At 52.2% G+C, this 22,710-nt stretch overlaps 1 protein-coding gene across 3 annotated transcripts in view; it reads right to left on the bottom strand.

The window, feature by feature from the left end:
* The window catches only part of PPP1R16B (protein phosphatase 1 regulatory subunit 16B), a 98,679-nt gene extending 77,236 nt beyond the window's left edge, over window positions 1–21,443 (bottom strand). The window contains exon 1 of one of the 3 annotated variants that reach the window (XM_058685592.1): window positions 21,423–21,443. Coding sequence is in view for 1 of the 3 variants with exons in the window: in XM_058685591.1 (XP_058541574.1) it covers window positions 20,938–21,211 (274 nt within the window). In the remaining 2 variants the exon portion in view is untranslated. Of the gene's footprint in view, window positions 1–20,937; window positions 21,227–21,422 lie in introns of those variants that run through there. The other 2 variants (XM_058685591.1, XM_058685593.1) reach the window with 2 other exon arrangements.
* Between the last annotated feature and the right edge of the window lie 1,267 nt (window positions 21,444–22,710).

Here is a 22,710-nt window from a genome sequence, read left to right as displayed (position 1 = left end):
CTTCCTCCTTGAAAATAAGACGGCCGTTACAGGAGTGTCGTTTGGGGAATGATGGGTCTCTGGGGAAACCAGAAAAGGAAGAAAGGCATGGGTCCCTTGAAAGACACAGTGTGCTTGCTGGGGGTCCTCGTAGTTTCCCCAGGGTTACTCTGTGCTGGGCCCTGATTGGCCAGAACCTGTCAGCGAGGGCCAAAGCCCAGCCATGTGTGATTGGCTGGGGGTAGGCACGTGACCTAAACTGCCCCAGTCAGGAGCTCTGTTTCCCTCTTGCCCCTGAAGTGGAAACATGAACCCCAGTTGCAGCCGGAAACCAGCCTTTGGAAGGAACCAATACTTGGGAGTAGGAAGAGGGAAACGAGGGTCCTTTAACTTAGGGGCTTCTGGACTTCCAGAAGGCACTGTTGTCTGAAGCAAGATGAGTGGCCTCTTGCTGGGGCACATTGCCCGATACAGCGGCCTAAACTTGGGGCCCCACGCCGAAGGCCAGCCTCGAGGAAGAGGAGGAGGGCCAAAGCCACGTTCTGTCAGGTTCTATCAGCAGCCCCACCCCCCGCCCCCCACCCCAAGATGGGAGCAGGGGGCCCGGGCCTTGGGACTCCTCAATCCCAGGGGAGAACCTGGCTGACCCCTCTTTGGACCCGAGCCTAGTAGCACTTGAGAAAAACAACACGGAGGCAGGTGAATTCAAATTGAAGAGCCTTCAAAACATGAGTCAGACGGTGTCTCAAAGTTCACGCCGTTAAAATGTGAAGATTTTTTTTTTTTCCCTTGTTCTTCGGCTATTCTCCTCCACACAATATTGGCAGGATCCTAGAGGAAGACCGTGCGTGCTTTCTCCTCGCGCTTCCTGTGCTGTCGAGCACGAGGGAAAGGGGGAAACAAAACAAACAGCACTGGCTTGCCCTCCTCCTTGGATCTCACTTGGGACCCACTTTCTCTCCTAAAGGATGCACGCCCCCACCCTTCCGCAACACGCATCTTTGAATAACAGCATCGCCACCCCACCCCCCCACCCCACCCCCACCCCGCTCCCCTGCCCCGGTATAAAAATGCCTTACTCGTGAGCAAAGAGACTTCTGGCACCCTTGGTGCTCCAACTACCTGAGTTAGAAATGAGCCTGGTCACCCTCAACCCCATCCTCATGGGATGTGATGGACTCACTCTCCTATCCCTGCTGGGAGGTACCTTCTAGACTTCAAGCACAGTCATCCTAGACAAACATTCTGGTTTTAAATCTGGGGACTTGGGTCCCCAACGGCCTGCTCCTCAAGTCTGCCTCTCCCAGCTGGGCTCCTTCATTCGGACCTCTGAGTGACGGCCGTGGGCTCGGCCCTGACTTGTCACTGTCTCTTGAAGCCCGTTTACCATGACCCGATTTGGCAAGACTTTGAGGGGAACCAGGGCGAGGGAGGGTGGCAGGATTCAAAAGCCCACAAGTTCAGCAAGAACAAGGAGGGATCAAGTAACTTGCACAACTTGAACTTTCTTGGGAAAAGAGTCTTACCCAGCACCGGGGATAATAATAGCCCAGTGGACCTCTAACTGAACTGGCTGGGCCATATTGGCAGGAAAAGACCAGGCCTTAACAAAAGCCATGAGCTATTTTCCAGGTCTCTAGAGGACAGGGTTGGGATCATGGACGAGCAAAATGAAGAAGCAGGATCAGCCTGGCATGAGGAAAAATCGTCTCACATTGACAACTGAACTAAGCCCAGCCATGGCACAATGCTGGGGTCCCCACCATCGGGGACTCCAAGGCCACTCACGAGGCTGCTGAGAGAGAAGGTCCCACCACCCATGTGGGCTGGTAGGGTGGGACGATCCCAGGGAGCCCCCATCCTGGCCCGGCAGGCAGATCATCTGTGTTAGGAGCAAGTATTCCATCATGCACATTTGCAGCCCAGAACTTGGTAACCACCAGGCTAGATAGTCTGTAAGGACTAGTCCAAGTAGACACTGATTGACGATGTTTTGGATTCATCCTGCCCGTGATGGTGAGGCAGCTTACACAGGCTCAGCTCCAAGAAAGCTTCAAAGGAAACCACAGCTCGAACAGGTGAAGGAAAACCCATGCACACATCAGTCTTTCATGCTGAGTTTCTCCCCGCGAACCTGAACCCACAGAGAGGCCCACGTACTTTTGGATAAGAATGTCAAGTGTGGGGGAGGCTGCAGGGGCCAGAGGGAAGGTGCCAAGGATGGGGCACACACAAAGCTGACATGATGTCTACGAACATTAGTCAGTCACAGTGACAGTGCTGCACCAAACAGCCAGGCTTCTAAAGAAGCTTATGTAAGAGCTAAGCACGGGGAAACAGGAGTCAAATTACACATACTGCTTCTCCAGGCTTCAGGGAGTGTGGTCCACCCCCTCTCTTTGCAGGGAGAGAAAAAAGCTCCCTTTGCAGCTGGAAGGATCCTTTTCCAAAGGAGGCCACCTGTGGCCACAAAATGCCCTCCTGGGTTACACATTTATTGAACAGGGGATGGCCATTCACACTGGTTAAGCCTAGAGTGGCCTCTGTCTTCTCTGCCTGCCTCTTTCTGCCCGGTAAAGCTTTCTTTTTTGACAGCCCAGGCTAAGCTTTTCTCTGTTGCACCAACTCTCAGGTTAGTGATGGCGACTTGGAGCGCTGTGAAGGCAGGGTTTATGGGGCCATGTGTGACAACAGGAGGAATGAGTGGTGGGATCGATTAGTAATGTCTGCCACGGATAAAGCAGTGAGGAGTGGCTTGCATGCTTACTGAGCACACATCTCAGAGCATGCTTGCCTAACCTTGGATTTCAACACTTGCCTTTGCCCCGTTGTTCAAAATCCTTAAACACAAACATCTAGAGAGTTATCAGATTGAGTGGAAGGGCCCTTCAAATCGCAGTATAGGTTCTAGTAGGAATATCTCTAATAATTCACCCTATTCTCTAATAACTTCAAGGGGGTAGAATGAAGAACCAACCCCTTAAATTGACTGGATCTGGATTCTAGGAAGTGTATGCTGAGCCAGCTCAAGCAAAGGAGGGCAGCTTGCGAGCTGACCGCCACCTCTCTCGGCTCTGCCCTTGGAGAGTAGGAGATACACATTCTGGTGACCGGATGGGGTCCATTCTTGAAGGGGGAGGGGCAGAGTCACTACTACAAGCCCGGGATCACTTTCTCATCCATTCCAAACATCGCGGGTCCAACACCACTGCCAACATAAAGGAAGAAGGGGACTGTGGTCTGCTTCCTAACAAGACCTCTCTTTCCACTTCAGAAACTAACAAGCTCTCTCCTCCCCTTTGGGCCAGGGGGGTGTTCTTGGCCAATTGGAAGTAGCAGAGATGGAAATTTTAAGGAGTTTTTCATATTGTTTGTTCACTGAGGTTTAGAGAAGATTCCAAGGAAGTGAGGACAGCAAAAAAAAAAAAAAAAAAAGAGAGAGAGAGAGAAAGTCCCACAATGGAGGAAGGAAGAAAGAGGAGGGAAGGTCAAGGCAGAGAGTGGACACCTTGACCATGCAACCAATAAGTGGTCGAGCTGGGATGTGAACCCAGGTCTGCTTAATTCCAAAGTCTAGGTACATAAAGGGAGAAGAAGAAGAGGAGGAGAAGGAGAGGAAGAAGAGGAGGAAGGAACTAGGGAAAACCCTACAAGAACCTGAACTGCTTTAAAAGTCCTTCCTCATGGGGCCCCTGGGTGGCTCACTTGGTTAAGCTTCTGACTCTTGATTTCAGTTCAGGCCATGATCTCACAGTTCGAAAGTTCGAGCCCTGCATCGAGCTCTGCACTGACAATATGAGGCCTGCTTGGGATTCTGTGTCTCCCTCTCTCTCTGTCCCACCCACGCACTCTCTCTCTCTCTCCCTTCTCCCCCCCCCCTCTCAAAAATAAATAAATAAACTTTAAAAGACCTTCCTCATGAAATGCAAAATTTCAGAGAATCCACAGTGTTGGTGATCAGGGAGGCAGGAGGACACTTCGACTAAGAAAACGAACAGCTGAATTTGTACTAAAACAAATACTTAGTGAAGTCAGTAGAAAGTAAAATGTAATGACTTAATGAAACTAAGGCATTGCATCAGAGAAGCTATAAGATGTGTAGAAGAAATTAACCCAGGGATAAACAGTGCAAAGTGACAAGGACAGCGTCTGTCCACGGTGCACTTCCCACGTATCAGGCTCTCTCCATGTAATGGCCCTCGGAACCATTGCACCAACCCTGCAGTGGAGGTATTGTTCCCATTTCAAAGACCGGAAGACTGAGACTCAGAGGTAAGGAACTTGGAAGGAGGGCTGATATTCTGGTGGTTGGTGGCTAGCCTCTCTTCTGACTGGTCTATGCCTGTGCCATGATGGTTAGGTAATTTTAATATCTTCCCTGCTTGAAAAGAAAAAATAATAGCCCACTGTTGACCAGAAGCCTTACTGCTAACATAATATAACAAAAACAATGGATTAACGCATCTTTGTATGTTATATGTACTATATTCCGTATCCTTGCAATAAAGTAAGCTAGAGAGAAGAAAATGTTATTAAGAAACTCATAAGAGGGGCACCTGAATGGCTCAGTTGGTTAGGCATCCGACTTTGGCTCAGGTCATGGTCCCTCGGTTTGTGAGTTCAAGCCCCACGTCGGGCTCTGTGCTGACAGCTCAGAGCCTGGAGCCTGCTTCAGATTCTGTGTCTCCCTCTCTCTCTGCCCCTCCCCTGCTCATGCTCTCTCTCTCTCTCTCTCTCTCTCTCTTTCTCTCTCTCTCAAAAATGAATAAAGGTTAAAAAAAAAAAGAAAGAAATTCATAAGAGAAAATACACTTCTGGGACTGTACTGTATCGAAAAAAAATCCACGGATATGTAGACCCATGCAGTTCAAACCTGTGCTGTTCGAGGGTCAACTGTAAACTCACCCTAAGTTTCATAAAACCTGCCTTCCACGGGGCGCCTGGGTGGCGCAGTCGGTTGAGCGTCCGACTTCAGCCAGGTCACGATCTCGCGGTCCGTGAGTTCGAGCCCCGCGTCAGGCTCTGGGCTGATGGCTCGGAGCCTGGAGCCTGTTTCCGATTCTGTGTCTCCCTCTCTCTCTGCCCCTCTCCCGTTCATGCTCTGCCTCTCTCTGTCCCAAAAATAAAAAAATTAAAAAAAAAAAAAAAAAAAAAAAAAAACCTGCCTTCCTAAACCCCTGTGGGCCCAGCCTTCCCTTTCTTGGTGAGCACTTTCTCATTTTTACTTCCCCCAACAGCTCCTGAGCCAAATTCCCACCAGCAACTGTCCTGTCTCCTCTCCTCCCCTCTCCTCCCCTCTCCTCTCCTCTCCACCAGATGAAATTCAGTAGAGTTAGCCAGGAAGTTTCCAGATGCCCGGGGTTTCGCTAAATGACACTTCTGTGCATTAGGTAGCCTTTGAAGTCCCTCTGTCCTGGGTCTGTGACCTCCCAGGTCAGCACGCGGCGAGGAACAAGCCGCATTGGACTGCCTTTCATTACTTTCCTTCCTCCACTCTTTGATCGCCAGCCAGCCTCCCTTCTGATTCTCTCCCCTTGGCTCCTCTGGAGCGTGCAGCACTCCAGGCAGACCTCTGCTTCCCCTCTGACCAGCTGTATTTCCACCGAACACGGTCAGTTCTCAGTAAGCCACAGACGCGATGCCCTGAAAGTGATGTTACTGTCACAGCTGAATTTGTCTCCTCGCAATGAAAACACAGGTTCACTTCGTGAGCCACTTCGGTCTATCCTCAGATGTCTGGGGCCCTAATCACAACCCTGCACTCAACATTTCCCCCAGCAAATTACCGAAAACCCTCCCTATCTTATACCTGGTGTCACCCGGGGGGAGCTGGTTTCAGGATTTTCTTCTGGCAGTTTTTCTCCCCTGATTCACTTTCATTTTTTGTTTTTTAACTTAAGACCTCATGCATTTACTCAATAAATCAATAAGTATTTATTGCCATCTACTATGTGCTAGGCAGTAAAATAAGGGGGCTCTGAGAGTCCCTGAATGAACCAAACTATTGATCAGAAAGGTTCTGCTTTAGGTAATGGCAGAGTAGCCTCTCACATATAATTATTATAAACCACACACGCACGCGCACACACACACACACACACACACACACACACACACACATCTATCAGAAGGCACTCGGTTTGTTCAATTACAAGCATACAGAAAATAGAGGGGAATCAACACCTGTAAGAAGGAAATGGTGACTTCCGTGTTTTTATAGGGTTTTCCCCAAGGACAGAACCCAGTTAACGTTCATGGTGGCTACAACGTGGATGGAGACCTTTGCTCTTATTGTCTGAGCAATTAGAGGGCAGAATTCAAGTGACTACACCTGGAAAGTGAGGAGACAGGTCTCAGAAAATAGCCACAGGACAGTAGCCCCGAATTCTGAGTATAAATTCCACCCAAGTTTCTCTGAATGACGCATGTATGGGGGGAGGTTCCAAGCAGCTCAGCTAAGACCAAAGGAACAGAACAAAAGATTCCAGCTGTTGTCCACACAGGGGAAACTGAGTTCAGAGTTTGAGTTTGGTCAAGTTAACTGCCTGATAAAACAAACGAAGGAAATCATTACCGTTCTGGGAAACATAATAAAATCAACGGTCTCTTCAAGTCTCGCTCACAATGGTTCAGAATGTCATCCAAAATTACTAGAAAAAAAAAAATTAAAAACAAACAGGAAAACGTGGCCCAAAGTCAAGAGGAAAGGCAATCAACAGAGATCTACCCCAAGATGCCCCAGATGTTGGAAGTCAACAGATAAGGATTTAAAGCAGCTACCTGTAACTTTGCTCGAGGGTGTAAAAGAACACAAATGAGCAAACAGAAACTATCGACACAGCAAAGAAGAAGACCCAAACTCTTCATGAGATCAGCTAAACCCCCACCAACGCCTTCCTCGGCATCCTGCCTCGTGCTTTCCACTAAGGACAGTCACGAAGTTCTCTCTCATACTGAGTTCAGTGACCCTTTTTTGAGTACCTTCCAAGTGCCAGGTATTGGGCAAGCTTTGAGGGGCAAAAACACAACACAGAATCTTAAACCCTGGTCCCAGAGACCAGATCGGTCATCTGACAACATCTGTTGAGACCACTAGCCCCTTCTCAGCTCCTTTCCTTCTCTTTCAGGTCTTCAAGTAGGAAAAGAGAGTAAAGTCCCACTGTGGCCTCTTTCCAGCTTCCAGATCATTCCTGACGGCACCATGTGCCCGACAAAAAGCACACACAGGAATGAGGGGCAGGCTGTCAGACCTCCGCAGTCTCCTTCCACAGCAAAAGCATGGTCCAGTGGCTGATTACACTCAGTGGGTCTGTAAAAAACTCTGCGTACAGACATCAGAGGGAGTCGACGGGGAGGCCCTTCTTCATCCTGTCGTATTAAGAGGTGTTTTCCTTTTTCTCTGTTTATTTTGAGAGACAGAGAGACAGAGAGAGAGCATGTGAGCGGGCAAAGGGCAGAGAGAGAGAGAGAGAGGGAGGGAAAGGATCCCAAGCAGGCTCTGCACTGTCATTGTGGAGCCCAATGTGGGGCCCAAACTCACGAACCGTGAGATCATGATCACCTGAGCTGAAACCAAGAGTCAGACGTGTAACCAACTGAGCCTCCCAGGCGCTCCCTGCTTTTTCCAAACCTGTGAAGAAAGAAGTTCTCAAACTCGGCTCCACATTGGAATCACCTGGAGATGCTAGGAACTTACACTAAGACCGCAGAGCAAGACTACTATACATCCACGAGCACGGCCAAAAAAATTTTTAAGACAGAAAATAGCAGCTCTTGGCAAGACTTCTTATACACTGGGAATATAAATTGGTACCACCACTTTTAAAAACCGCTCGGCAGTTTTAATCCAGCAGTTTCATTCCTAGAAGTATACCCAAACAGAAATTTCTACATACGTTCCCCAAAAGGCACGTAGAAGAATGTCAATAGCGCGGCTTGTGATTGTCCTAAGGTATGTAAACTATCCAAAATGCCCACCCTCGGTAGTCTAAAGAAGAATGGCTCAGTCACACTAGGACTTACACCTAGTGTAACCTCCGCAATTACACCCGTCAGTACGGAAGATTCTCACGGCGTTAACCAAAATAAGCCAAACACACACAACGGTGCATGCTATACGATTCCATTTAGGTGAAATTCAGCAGCAGGCAATTGATCGGCATAGTGGTTTTGGGGTGGAGGAGCTTCTGGAAAGGGACCTAAAAGGGGCTGCAGGAATACTGGTAAGATTCTGGTTTTTGAGCAGGATCTGGGCATCTGCAGCCAGTGAACGATTCATTCACTTCAGGGTTGTGTACTTTCCTATATTTGTTTTACCTTAATAAATCATTAAAACTAAAAAAAAAAAAAAACAAAACTGATGTGTGTGGGGCCCACCTCGAGAGATTCTGGTTTAATTGGTCTCGGGTGCAGCCAGGCATTGACATTTCGAAAAGCTCCCCAGTTGGGCTAATGTACATCCAAGAACCACTGTGTTAGAACTTGGCAACCCTCCTTACTACTTCTCGGAGCAAACAGTGCTGCTGCTTCTCCAGAAAAGTCTAAAGCAAGATGTTTTCTGTCGTAACACCAGCAGCTCCAGAGATGGTTAATAGGTGTCACGTGGGGAATGGGGTTTCATGGTCAAAGATGTGATTTTAAAAATTCTGATGATCAGCTTTTATTGGGCACTTAGTGAACTCCTAGAGCTAGCTCTCTTGCTTCGACCCCACTGTCTCGTTCAATTAGCACAACAAGGGGTGCCCAGGTGGTTCCGTCGGTTGAGCTTCCGGCTCTTGGTCTCAGCTCAGGTCTTGATATCAGGGTAGTGAGTTCAAGCCCCACGCTGGGCATGGAGCCTACTTAAAAAAAAAAGTAATCATCACAACAAGCCAATGAGGAAGGTACTGTGAGCCCTCCTTTTATAGAAGGGTTGAGCACAGCTCAGGGGGGTTAAGAGATTGCCAAGTTTACACAGCCAGGAAAGCAACAGGGCTAGGATCCACATCCACATTGGCCTTGACACCAAAGCCCATGCTCTGAACCGCTACTCTAGACTGTCTCTCCAGGAAGCGCCTGACTGTAGAACTCACCAGAACTTTCACCAGGCTAATGTGAGCTGTGGGTTGCCGAGACAGGATCGGGGAAGGCAGCATCTCCCAAAGTGGTTCCCTTACCTCCGGCCCACCACAGACACCACTGGCAGAGTGGTCATTCTGAAACTAAGTCTGATGCCACAGCGCTTCCCTTGTAAGGAAGCATTTCATGGCTCCCCATGGCCTCCAGAGTCATGGGTAGACGCCTCAGTCTCACAGCCCATCTGGTGTCTGGCCTGGGCATTTTAGCTTTATCTCTGGCCAGCCCAACCTCCCTCCCCAGCTCCAACCTGCTAACGCTTAATTTTCCAGCTACACAGAACCAGACCGACCGGCCTCACACCTCAGCAATGGTAGCCCCCAGGGGCCGAGACTCTGCTGTCTCGAGACTCTGCCACACACGGATTCACTGCAATCCACACAGCCAGCCTTGAAAGACAGACATGATTGTCCCCAATGGACAAATTGGGAAATGGAGGCTACTCTTGAATGCCCCGAGCCACACTTCGAAAGGGGCAGAACTAGGATCTGAACACAGACTCGGGTTTCTCCGCTCCACGGCCCGCACAATTTTCACTACACCACACCCCCCTCCTCACCTTCCTTCATTCTGTTCCACAGGGTGGCATCACCCTTCTGTCCCTCCACCTGGCAGACTCCCCATTCTCTGAGAGCGGCTACAAGCACTGGGATCATATCCATCATCCCTGAAGTGCTTTCCAGGCACCAAGCTCAACACCCGCTTTGTCTCCTTTACACAGTATTGTCTCAATGCTCCTTTTCTTCCCTCTGGATTGTTCTTTATCTGCCCTGTGCCAAATGGGTTTCATTCTCCTCCTCTCCAGTTCCAAGGCACGTGACCACATCTCCCCTGTGGCGCTCAACCCTCTGTAGTAATTGTTAGTTTCAGATCTGCCTCTTCCCTTGGACGAGATGCCCTCCAAAGACAAGGGATACATATCATTCCCCTTTATGTCCCACCACACAGCCACCCCAGCAGGCAGTAGGTGTTCCATTGGGACGACAGTGGACAGGAAATCAGGAGACCGAGAGACTGAAAATTCAGAGATTATTCCATCCATGCGTCACAAGGAGTTATCCTGGTTTGGAACCAGCGCTGGAGACTCAAACCAGACAAAATAGATCTGGCTGATGGGGGGAATGGGGAAACACTGAGGAGTCGACTCAGGACACCCCTCCCGGGGCCCCTGCCACAGAAGGGTGGGATAAGATTGCCCCTAGCTTCATGGGCTCTGTGTGCCCCCGCTTAGGTGATTTGCTGTAAAGTGATGCTTATGTTCATCCCCACAGCGTGGTTTCAGATATTCTCAACTGCTCCCCACCTTGTGTCATACTTAAATCATCCCAAGTGAATGAAGAGACATTGGGACCATGGCCCCAAGCAAATGTACAGCTATGGCCTGGCTCCCCACAGATGGGCAGACTAGGTGATCATACCCCTTTCTAAATGGTTCTGTTCTTTTCAAGTAGGAGGCCCGCTTACAAAACAGAGGCATCTCTGATGTCCTCCCATTCACTGAATACCCTTTCTGTGCATCTGCCCCACGGTGGGTACCGTCCGGAGTTCGTCTCCTCCTAACCCCTGGGGAAACCGCCCATTCCTGCCACCCACGGCCAGCCTCTGCGAGGGCCAGGGTCGTGGGTATTCGGATCCAGCTTTCTGCTCCTTTGCTCTCACTCTTTCTGGACTAATGTGCACGTTTGCCCGGGCGTGAGTGATCGGTAATGAGTGCTACAGACTCAGTGGGGATTCTGCACCACCTCCTTCGGACTGATGGGTTTCCATGAGCAAACCCGGAAACCACCAAAACGACTCTCTGAAAATTTCCTATCTCCCCACGTTCCTAGCTGCCTGCCTCTTCTGCTGCCCCCACTAGGGGTAAGCTGCAGGATTTTTCTGCTTCTAATCAAGTCGTTTTCTTCTGAGGATTTCAAGTACCCCTTTTTCCCTCAGGACAGGGTGTATTCTGTATTTTACAAGTTCATCTGTGATGTTCATGCAGATAGAGTTTATCGAGCAAAAGTTAGCTTCGTTTACGCATTCCTCTGGCACGCTTGGACCACACTGCTTGGTTTTTATCTTTCCACGTGTCTGCTTCCTCCAGAAGACAGGGATCAACCTGAGGGCAGAAACTGGCTTCGTTTAATTTTAGATCTCTAATCCCAAGCTTAAGGCCAGGTAAAATGTAGTTCTTGAATATTTAACAACGCTTATGTAGGCAGAGTCTAAAAGGTTATAAAACCAGAATTAACGTGGCCCCTGAAACATTCTTTCCAGTTTATTCCTATTGGACTGGCAAAACCATAGTTGCGGGAAGAGGGTGGGGAAGAGGCATCTGCACACACTGCTGAGGGGATAGAAAGTGGTCTGGCCTCTTGGGAGGAGAGTTTGATGATGCCCATCATAGTTCAAACTGCGGGGAAATTTCCACAGGGATCACATCGCGCCAGGGTACAAAGAGATATGCTGCACCGGCAAGGATGCTGTGACTTCACAGCTCTAGTAGGAGAAAAACTGGAAACAACCTTCACTGTCACAAGGAACTAGAAAATCCATTACGATAAATGCTTGTTCCTGGAGTACCACATAGCCCTAGAGACAGAGGTATGTTGACATGTGCTAAGATAAATGAGCTGAAAGGGGGAGTTTCAGAAGCATGCTGCAGAGGTGTGTTAAGAAAAAAGGACAGACACATAAATGAATAGGGGTTTGTATGTATGTATATAAGACATTTATGGAAAGTTTCAAAAACATCCAGGGATTTCTTCTGGGGAAAAGAAATGAGTGGCTGGAGATGATGGTTGGGGACATTTCACTTTCTGTTTTCCATATTTCTGTACTATTCAGATGTTAACAATGATTTTGTATTCTTTTTATAACTAAACAGGATAAAATGCCGCAATAAGAAAACAAAAGCTTGGTTTTATATGTAAAAGAAGATAACTGGGGGGGCGCCTGGGTGGCTCAGTTGGTTAAGCCTCCGACTTCAGCTCAGGTCACGATCTCACGGTCCGTGAGTTCGAGCCCCACGTCGGGCTCTGGGCTGATGGCTGGGAGCCTGGAGCCTGCTTTCCGATTCTGTGTCTCCCTCTCTCTCTGCCCCTCCCTCGTTCATGCTCTGTCTCTCTCTGTCTCAAAAATAAAATAAAAACGTTAAAAAAAAAAATTAAAAAAAAAAAAAAGAAGATAACTGGGGCGCCTGGGTGGCTCAGTCGGTTAAGCGTCCGACTTTGGCTCAGGTCATGATCTCGCGGTCTGTGAGTTCGAGCCCCGCGTCGGGCTCTGTGCTGACAGCTCGGAGCCTGGAGCCTGCTTCAGATTCTGTGTCTTCCTCTCTCTCTGCCCCTCCCCTGCTCATGCTCTGTCTCCCTCTGTCTCAAAAATAAATAAAAACATTAAAAAAAAAAAAAAAGAAGATAACTAATGAAATTTTGGAGAAAATCTTCCCTATTTCTTTGTAAGGCAATAGGCAATGTCTATAAAGCAACATTGGCTCTCTGTCCAGTTCATGGGGCGCCAATGATGTCTACAGAGTTCCAGAAAGGAACCTGGAGACAGGGACAGACACCGAGAAGGGCCAAGAGCCCTGAAGGAAATAAATATGGGAATGGGTGCCTTTAGTTGCTCTTGGATGACAGAAAATAAAGCCAGTTCTGATTGAGACTCTGAATCAGTCTGGGAGCCAAGAAATTCTGAGAACTCACCAAGCTGGAATGTACATGGGGCCTCTGACCAGTGCCAAGAAGTAAAGGCTAGGGATGCCTAAGTAAGTAATAGACGTAAATAAGTAATCTGGGTGAGCTCAGGCCCCAGGGACGTAAATGACCCAGGACTCTGCACACCTATCCCCTCTGTTCTGAAGGGATGCTCCCAGGGCAGACGTGACGGATGCTGATGTAATCAAAATTGCTGATACTATTGAGTACATCCTCTGCATGGAGCAAAATGGTTAATCATGCCAGCCTATTCTATTATTGTCCCTATTTTACACGCGGGGAATTGAGGCTCAGCGGAGTTAAGCAAGTAATTTGCTCAAGATTACAGTAAGTGCTAGAGGCGGGGATCAAACCCAGGTCTGACTCCAGGGACGGCCAAGGCCACTGCTAGCCTTTCCCCTATCTGGGAAAGAAATAGAAAAAGGAACTTCCTCAGAGTCGGGACAGCCCCGAAGCGCAACGGCGTTTTTGCCCAGAGAAAAGCCAGAGAACATAATGATTTAAGTGCCAGCACACTGAAGCCAGACGTCCTGTATTCAAATCCTGACTCCCGCACTTAATGGCCATGTGACCTGACGTAAGTCATTGGACCTCTCTGTGCCTCGCTTTCCTCAGCAGTAAAATCAAGGTCGCCGTAATGCCCCCTCTACAGTTTGCGAGGATGAGACTAAAGGGGTTAAATAAACAGTGCTTGCCTCGTGATACGTACCAGATGTTGACGATTATTATTACGATTAAGAAAAAGGTGTCCTTCCTTCCAGGCAGATGCAACCCTGCAGGGTGCAGAGCTTAGCAAGTGGGGCAGACGAGGTTTCTGCCCCCTCCCTGTGCCATCGGGCAGTGCACAAGTCCACAACCTCACATATCACGCCTGCTGAGCGATTCACTTCCACACGTAGCCATTCTTTCCTCCCGGCTTCCCCTCTGCCAGCCTGGCTGTGGATCAGAAGCTCCTGGCCCACTTTTTACAAACACAGATTCCCAGGGCCTGGCCAGTTCTGATACAGGCGGGTTGGGCTAAGCAGGGCCTGAGGATCTGTATGTTCAACAAGCCCCAGGTGATCAGTGACGTGGGAACGGCATGTCCCTGGACACACATCTCTGGAAGCACCAGACGTCCCCACCTGTTCCTGCCCTTGGGAGCAAGCGGCCTCGTTTTCATGTTTGGTCCCAGGTCTGGACACACGGAGAGGGGGAGCAAGAAACATGTGCCCCTGCAAGCCAGCCGGCAGAGCAGATGGCTGGGCCAACAGGAGTGAAGAGCTGAGTGCTGTTGTGTTTGCGTGAGTGACACCAGACACCCTTCCCCTGGAGACGTGGGCTTCCCCAGACCCTTGCCACTCAAAGTACAGCTCACAAACCAGCAGAATGGCTCCCCCTTGGGAACCTGTTAGAAATGCAGACACTCAGGACCCAGACCTACTAAATTAGGTTGTGCGTTTTACAGGAACCCCCAGATGACTCATGAGCAAGTTTGAGGCACATTGTCCAAGAAGGCGTCCCCCATCAGAATAAGTTCTAACTCGTGCGCACCTCTAACCTGTCCAAGCACCCTCTGGGGCCGATCTTTTCCTTTGGACTCCCAGACAGCCCCAGAAAAACAGCTTTGCATAGCCCAGATCCATGCTCGGCAGCCAGCCTAGGGCTCACAGTGAACCTCTGCTTAAATGAGTTACTTATTTCTAAGTCGGCATTAAAATAAGCCTTCCGGGGCGCCTGGGTGGCGCAGTCGGTTAAGCGTCCGACTTCAGCCAGGTCACGATCTCGCGGTCCGTGAGTTCGAGCCCCGCGTCAGGCTCTGGGCTGATGGCTCGGAGCCTGGAGCCTGTTTCCGATTCTGTGTCTCCCTCTCTCTCTGCCCCTCCCCCGTTCATGCTCTGTCTCTCTCTGTCCCAAAAATAAATAAAAAAAAAAAAAAAGAAAACAACGTTGAAAAAAAAATAAAATAAGCCTTCCCGGGGCGCCTGGGTGGCTCAGTCGGTTAAGCATCCGACTTCAGCTTGGGTCATGATCTCATGGTCCGTGAGTTCGGGCCCGGCATCAGGCTCTGTGCTGACAGCTCAGAGCCTGGAGCCTGCTTCGGATTCTGTGTCTCCCTCTCTCTCTGCCCCTCCCCTGCTCATGCTCTGTCTCTCTCTGTCTCAAAAATAAATAAAAACATTTTTAAAAATTTAAAATAAGCCTTCCCAATGAATTGAAAAAGAGACAACAACTCCAGCCTCTAGAATTCTGGGGCGTAAAAACATTCCCTTCTTTTGTACGGAGTTGTGACCCCTGCTTCCCTGGCCAAAGCCATCCAAAGACATCAAATAGCCCAAAGAAAACAAGCCGTGTCTTCCTGTTGGCCCAGCTTCAAGTTATCAGGCAGATTTCACACTGGAGCTTGACCTCATTAATCCAAAGCCAATCACATTGCTGTAAATGTCAGTGGAAAAATAGCCATTCAGTGGGTTTCCTTCATTCCACCAGAAAGGGAAAAACAGGAAGGCAACAGCAGCTGTGGCCCAGCTTGGCAAATCCCAAGGGCCCCGCTGACAGGGCGTTCCTTGTCGGCACCTAGTTCGCCTGCCCCGGCCGGCTCGTCCAGATAAAGGTGAGTCCTACAGGCACGTGACCAAAATGCACTGGTGACTGCAGCAATGGTTCAGATCAGTTGGGCCCCCCAGCACCTGCTGGCGAAGGAAAATAGCTTGGTCTGAATTTCCTTGGCCTGCATCACCAACTGGCCATTTATCATTCAGTTTCATCTAAATCTCTCCTGCCCATTCAAAATGTCCTACAAGCCAAACCTCTGGGACTCCAGGGGACACAAGGCCTTCCAAGTCCTCATTCATCCTTTTAATGCATATTGATTGTCTCCCATGTACCGGGGCTCCATGCTGGGCAACCGGGGACACAGAGCTGAATGAATTAGACACAGTCACTGACCTTATGAGGCTCATAGCCCAGTGCAACTTTCCTCAGCCTCGGCACTATTGACATTTGGGTAACTCTTTGCTATGAAAGGCTGTCCTGTGTGATGCAAGAAATTCAGCAGCATCCCTGGCCTGTACCCGCTAGATGCCAGTAGCACCCCCCCCCACCCCACACCTCCCCAGTTGTGACAGCCAAAAATGTCTCCAGACATTCCCAAAGGACTCCTGGGGGCCGAACTGTTACCAGCTGAGAACCACTGGTCTAGCGAGTAAGACAGACTCAAAAAGTAATGACCACAAATAACCATATGATCACAACTACGATAAGTACCACAGAGGTCAATGTTGTGGATATTATATCGATGTCACCTACGACGTGGAAGCCAGGTTTTCTCTGTATGATTACAAGTCTTTATTACAACTCTGAATTATACATATTATGTATATAGTATATATGATCTGTATTTCCAGGTGGAGAAATTGAGGCTCAAGGAAGCGAAGAAATTGCCCAAGGCCCCAAAGCCAGTGGAAGGCAGAACCTGGATTTGAACCCCAGCCCTAAACTCCGCCTCCTATGGAAAAGGTAATTTGAGCCTTTGCCTTCTGAAAACAGGTAAGGTCACGTGACACACGCGCGCGCGCGATGCACTGACCGGCCGTCCTAAAAGACTCATTCCTTCCTAGGGGGTCCCGGTAGAACTCAACCACCACCTGCCACATCAATGAGGTTACAAACTGCCTGCCTCAAGGCACATTTGTGGGACCCTACGGGCCAAGGGATGCGGCCCTGAATTCCGAGACATCCAAGAACACCTCCTCCCCTTTGCCAAATGCCTGCCCACGGGGCCTCCCCAAAAATCAGGGCAGGGAGAGAATGGAGCAGTGTCCAGGCAGCCAGAGAACTCCCCACCGTGACCCATCTCCAAGGTGCCTACTGCCCAGCATCCAAGGGTGCACAGTGGAAGAAACCAGACGTTCTGCATGAGTGAAACATTTAGCGATTTACAAGGAGCATGAGTGAAGTGGTACGGGACAGCACGTGGAAGCTTTGGAGACCCCCGACATGAGTTCCCGCCACTTAGGAGCTCCAGGCCCCTTAGCGAATCGCCTCACCCTTGGTGCCTCAGTGTCCCCTTCTGTACAACAGGGATAAATGCATCCACTTCAAGTCAGTCGGTATGAGCATTCCATGGCAATGCAAGCAAAGACCTTGGACAGTGACCAGCCTCCAGAAAGTGTACCGGCACCTGGTACGATGTTATAATCAATAAGGAGCCAGATCACGGCACTTCCTCCACGTACATCCCCTTCCTTCAAATGAGCTACTGAGTCCCAGGAAGAGAGAAACAGATGAAGTAGGAGAAGCATCTCGGGAAGAAGGAGGGGATCTCCGTGCTTTCCTAGTAGAAGGAAGAGGAAGGGACAGCCAACATACTGGCAGATGAGCCCGGGGCCAGCCCTCCCTCCCGTGCAGAAGTTAATCCTAGACTTTCTTGGGTGTGCAACCGGACAGCCCTCCACAGGCCGCAGGGTGCCTGCTTCGGGTCAGCGAGTGTTTAATCATTTGGGACCCTTCGGAAGGATGGCCTCTGCCCACCTCCCTGGCCTCGCCTGCCGCCCCAGCGTCCGTCACGCCCTATGGTGATGGCACTCCAGCCGCGGCCTCTGCCCACTGCTCTCAGAGACACCAAGCGCTTTCAAGCCCCTGTGCTGTTGCGCAAGCCGCTCCCTCTGCTCAGCCTGCCCGCCCCTCTAGTACCCGCCACCTGGAAAACTGTCTCTGAAGGCCCGCGACGCGCTCCCACAGCAGCTTGCCCACCTGTCATCGGTCATCACAGACTAGTAATAATAGCAACTAACATGTGCAAAGCTCTGATTAATATCTAAAAGGCCCTGCGCTGAGTTTCTTACCCAGGCATCTGCCCATCACCAGCCAGCAGCAAGGTGGCAGCTTCAGGAGGGAAACCTGGGTTGGTTAGCCCCGGCCACCTGTCCACTCGCCGCTCGGCTCTCCCCTCCCCTTCTCACCAGTGAAGCTGTTATCCCACGGTGTCCTTGATATCTGTTTCCAGGCCTGCCTCTCCCCCGCAGAGGGGAGCCCTGATTGCTGCTTGATTCATCTTGAAATCCCTCGCTAAGCACAAGGTCTACAATGGAGTAAACATCTATCGAATGAACCCACAAATCCTGGAAAATGGCAGCCAGATGTGAGAGGCTAACTCACAGACTTCCTGGGGACAGGCCCAGGCTGGACTCCAGTTCCCAGGAGTCAGGCCTCCCCAGCCAAGAGGCTTTCCCTGTCCTGAGAGCTAGAGGCAGAAGTGGTCTGACTCCCCCAGACTGGAGGCGGTGGGACCTTTGACAGCCCAAGGCAGAGGAGGAAATGGTGGTGATGGTGACGATAATCATTTCCTGCATTCCTGCCCACACCAGGTGCTGCACTAAACACTTTCTGTGCATTATCATCTCACAGAATCCTCACAACCCCAGGAAGTAGGCAGTGCTATTTGCTCCCATGTTACAGATGAGAAAACCAGGACTCAGAGAGAGCAGTAATTTACCTGTCATCACACAGCTTTTAAGTATCGAGCTATCATTTGAACTAAACCTGCCTGGTGCTCGTGGTCTGCAAACTTTGTAGCTTTCTGCAGGAGGCAGGCTGGTCCAAGCCCTCCCTGAGCCCAGCCTCTAAGATGTGCTCGGGCTAAAGAAGGTTTGTCCTGATCTCTGCTGGCAGAATGCCCTGTGGGACCCACTGTACGCCAAATGGTTCAAGTCCGAGGTGCAGGCAGGGTACAGGCTGGGGCAGCTAGTTGGGGGAAGGCAGCAAGGTTGGGTGGGGTTCTTGAGGGTCCAAGTACGGCACAGGAATCCAGGAAGGTGCCTTCCGCCATCTGCAAAACCAGGCTAGCTGCAACCTCTGTTGGCCAGAGAAAGGTCCCTCTGGGGATGGGGCTGGTTTTGAAAAGAAACTGAGGCCCTAGTTTCCAACAGTCCAAATGGGCTCGGCGGAAAGGTTCTGGCCCTGGGGAAAATCCCACCTTCCTGAGTCAGCATCCCCTTCCCCCTGTCCCTCAGGCTCCCAAACAGACTTTAGCAGCTAGATTAGGATTTAACCTTCTCTCCAGCACCAGTGACCGGAATGAAGTCTGAGCATACGTTGGCCTTGCCCGCGTGTCCTTCCAGGAAGCAAGGAGCCTCCGCACGCTAACCAGAGAATGTGCAGGTGAATGTCCCAGTGGGAGGAGGTTGACAGAGGGACAGGGAGGGTCAACTGGTCTTCCTGAAGGAGCCACTGCAGAGGCTGGGACCAGGAAACGGGTCAGGAAGGTTTCAGGGTGGGCGACACTGTTGGGTATGCTCCAGTTGACCAGAGGGTTCAAAGTCGAACGTCCAGAGTGGCCTGGGTGACATCTTGTCTCCAGCATCTTGCTGGCAGGGGGGAGAGAAGGGGCCGGGGAAATCTGTGTGGGATGGCTCTGTGAGCAGGCGGCGAGCTGAAAGGACTCGCTCACCAGGGCCCACAGCCGCCTGCAGGCTGGAGCTTTGTGACCAAGCTGGGGGAAGATGTGGAAACTCCCCCGACCCCCGCAGAACCACCCTCCAGGACTCCACGGGCTGCTCCTGCCTAAAGGAGACACACCCCACTCAAAACCACTAGGAAGGGCGCCAGTATTTACCTAAGAGCATTCCTCCCGTCCCCCTCCACTGCACCAAGCACTTCACGTGGGTCCCCTCGCCACCCCTGCCCACGGCCTGAGTATTAGCCCCATTGTTTTAGAGGCAACTGAGGCTCCTGGAGGCCAAGTGCCTTGCCTTCCAGCCCAGCGCCAGTCACTGGCTGAGCTAAGAAGCTTTATTACCAACCTAGGGGGAAGCCTCCCAGATGGAGGGTTTTTCCCCTCGCTGGTTCACCAGCCGCAGGAAATGGCAGGGCACTCAGGAAAGTACCCCGTGGGCTCAGGCGGCTAATGACAGGCCCCTTCCAGAGACAGCCCTGCGGGAAAGGGAGCCTGGTACCTCGGGGCCCTGGGTCCTCCACAGAGGGCGATTCAGAGGCGGCACCTGGTGCCCGCGACCGCGGGGAGCTGGTGAGCGCTTCTGACAGCGAGAACAGGGGCCCATTATGTGGAATCCAATCACATGGGCGCGCAAGCAGCTCGGCTTTCGGTTCTGAGAAGCGCTTATGCAGCCACCTCTCTCCCCGCTCCCGAGTGCCCGGGAGTCCCGGGTCCCAGGCTTTGAGCGCGGCCCTCCCGGGAACACCGGATTCAAAGCTCGCCTCGGCTCAATCATCCGCTCGGGGCTGGGAGCTGCATCAGCAGTGGCTCCGGAGGAGCCGGCTCCAGACTGGGGGAGGAGGAGGGAGGGAGGGAGTCTGCATCAGGGAAAGGAGGCTGGCAGCGGGCGCCTCCCCCTCCCTGCGTTCCACTCGGGCGGTCTGGGCAGCTCAGCCTGGGCGCTCCGGGTGACCTTGGGCAGACCCCTCCGCGCGACCTCTTTGGGGCGGGTTGCACGGGTTCTGCCCATCCCAGGCTCTCGGGGGCGCTCCTCGGGCCGGAGTCGGGGCGCGGGACTCGGGAGGAGAGGCGCGCTCCTGGCGCGGGGACCCGGCAGCCCGCGCACGGCGGCCCTTTGGAGAGGCCGGGAGCACCTCCCGCGGGGAAGAAGCGCGCGGGGTCTCCCGGGGCCGGCGGGCGCTGTCACTGGAGCCAGCGGCGGGGCGGGTCCGCACGCGGGGGCGCCCGCCCTGGGGACCTTTCCCGCCCGGGCAGAAGCGCTCCCTGCGGGGATCTGGCGCCGCCACGCGAGGGGGCGGCGCCCCCACGGCGGGCCCCGAGGCTGGGCGCCCCGGCCGTTTGATGCTGGTTGTGGCTCCCGCTTCGCGGCACTGCGACCCCCGGCAGAAGCAGCCGAAATCCCACAGGCTGCCCCAAGAGCGGGCCCCGGTGGCCCCGGCCAACAGCCTGCCGATGCGCCCCCTACCCCAGCCTCGTCGTAGGCGCGCCAGACCCGGAGAACGCCCCCACCCCAGCCCGACGCCCCGGCCTGCGCTCCCCGCACCCGCCGTTCCAGCGCCCCCTCCCCCAATTACCTCCAGCCGCCGGCCCTTGGCCCACGCGCCCCACACACCCCCAACCAGACCTTCCGCGGCTGGGACCACCACCCCGCCGCGATCCTCATCCCCGCCGGCTCCAGCCAGGGAGGGGCGGCGTCGCCGGGGAACTCACCCGCTCTCCCTAGCCCGGCCCCGAGCGGCTCCGGCCCTGGCTCTGTCAGTCGGTCCCCGAGCCGCAGCTGCCGGTGCGGCGACAGAAGCTGGCTGAGCCCGGCCGCCAGCCTCCGCGCCGCCCCTAGGCTCCTCCCCCTAGGCGGGGCCTGAGCTCCCGGGAAGTGGGTGGGCACGCTCACCCCGCTCCTCCCGCCGTCCTGGGAGCTCGCAGAAGGGTCCCGGCACCCTGGGGGTGCGGGCCCCTCCACTGAGCAGCGGAAATCGAGGGCCATGGACGTTGCCAGGCTTCGGAACAGTCGTCCTTACAGTCTTCCCCCCTTTCCACGCCCTCTCCTCACCATCACCAAACGCGGAAAGGGGGAAGCCCAGGACTGCATTCCTGCTCCCATTTCGTGGAAGGGCATCATGAAGCCCAGAGGGGAGCAGTAACCTGCCCGAGGTCATACAGAATCAGTACCAGTGCCAGAAACCCAGGTCTCCTACCTCGAAGGCCTGCGCAGCCTGAGTCTGAAGCCTTTCCGGGACCTCAAGAAGCCCAACTAGGCCTTGCCCTGGGGACAGGTTTGTGGGGGCAGGTTCCCCAGACGGGGCGGGGGTGGGGGGTGAGGAGAGATCGGTGGGAGCTTGGGGGTTGTGGCCTGCGACATGGACTGTCATCATTTCCTCTTTCTGTAAAGAAAGGAGGCTAAGGAAGGAGGAAGGAAGTGGTCGCACCTTCGCTGACGTCTGTCACTGTCTGAGGTGTGCAGCATCCAGAAAGGGGCTCACCTCTGGAGATCTAGTGGTAAAAATGAAAAAACGAAAAGCAAAACACACCGAGGTGGTTTCGATCATCGAATTCGAGCCTCTTTCCGGCGCTGAAGGCCTCAGCACTCTGAACACCATCTTTTTTTTTTTTTTTTTTTTTTTTACAGGATCTAACTATTTTTGCGTCGCTGTTGAGAGGGCCCTACTCCCCCACCCCACCCCCCAGGAAGAGAAGAGAAAGTTAACAAAGGGAAAAAACCCATACCAAAACATTCTCTGGAATCCACACTCCCTGAACACTGGCTTTAGAACAATAGAATTCTCTTGTCCACAAAGGGCCTTGTTTCCTGAGCTTTCTCCGCCTCAGCTTAGAGCCCCAGGCAGCCCAGGGCCAGTCAGTGATGGTGCAGACAAGGTTTCAGTTTGGGGAGTTTTTGGGTGATGCACAGTTTTTCACGCCCCAGCAATCCAGTTTGAAGGAAGAATTCCTCTTGGCCATCACACTAGCAATGTCCTTTTGCGGTGGCCGGTAGAACCCGAGTTTAGGGATTTCCTGTTTGCTAAGGCAACTCAGTAACCTTCCTTGGGGAAGGTGAAAAACTCAGGGCTGGGCTTGTTCCAGGCCCTGGGGCCCCTCAAGTCCTCTGAAAGCCCCCTCCCTCATTCACCACCCCAACCCCCCCAACCCCCCCCCCACCCCGGCTCCCTCTTAGTTCATTAATAATCCAGTGGTGAATGACACTGTTTCAGTAGGAGCAATTAGAGAGCAGAGCAGGTGGGGGAGAAGACATAAAGCGATGTTTAAAATAACCCAAGGGGATCATTGTTCTCCACAGAATGTTTCCGTTGATTTATCGCAAAGAGCTGTGGGCTCAGAGGGCGGGAATCCATCTAAGGCAGGTATTGAACTTGGAGCCTATGTTCCTGACATGAAGCCCTGAGGATGGGCCCAAATCCCCATGTTGTATTGTTCATTCACACCTTTCACCGTATCTGATGCCAAAAGTTCCGGTGCACTTGGAAT

The sequence above is a fragment of the Neofelis nebulosa genome, chromosome 9 (genome assembly GCF_028018385.1).
Source record: "Neofelis nebulosa isolate mNeoNeb1 chromosome 9, mNeoNeb1.pri, whole genome shotgun sequence".
In the NCBI taxonomy this organism is placed as follows: Eukaryota; Metazoa; Chordata; class Mammalia; order Carnivora; family Felidae; genus Neofelis; species Neofelis nebulosa.
This window is presented reverse-complemented; position numbering and strand designations above follow the sequence as displayed.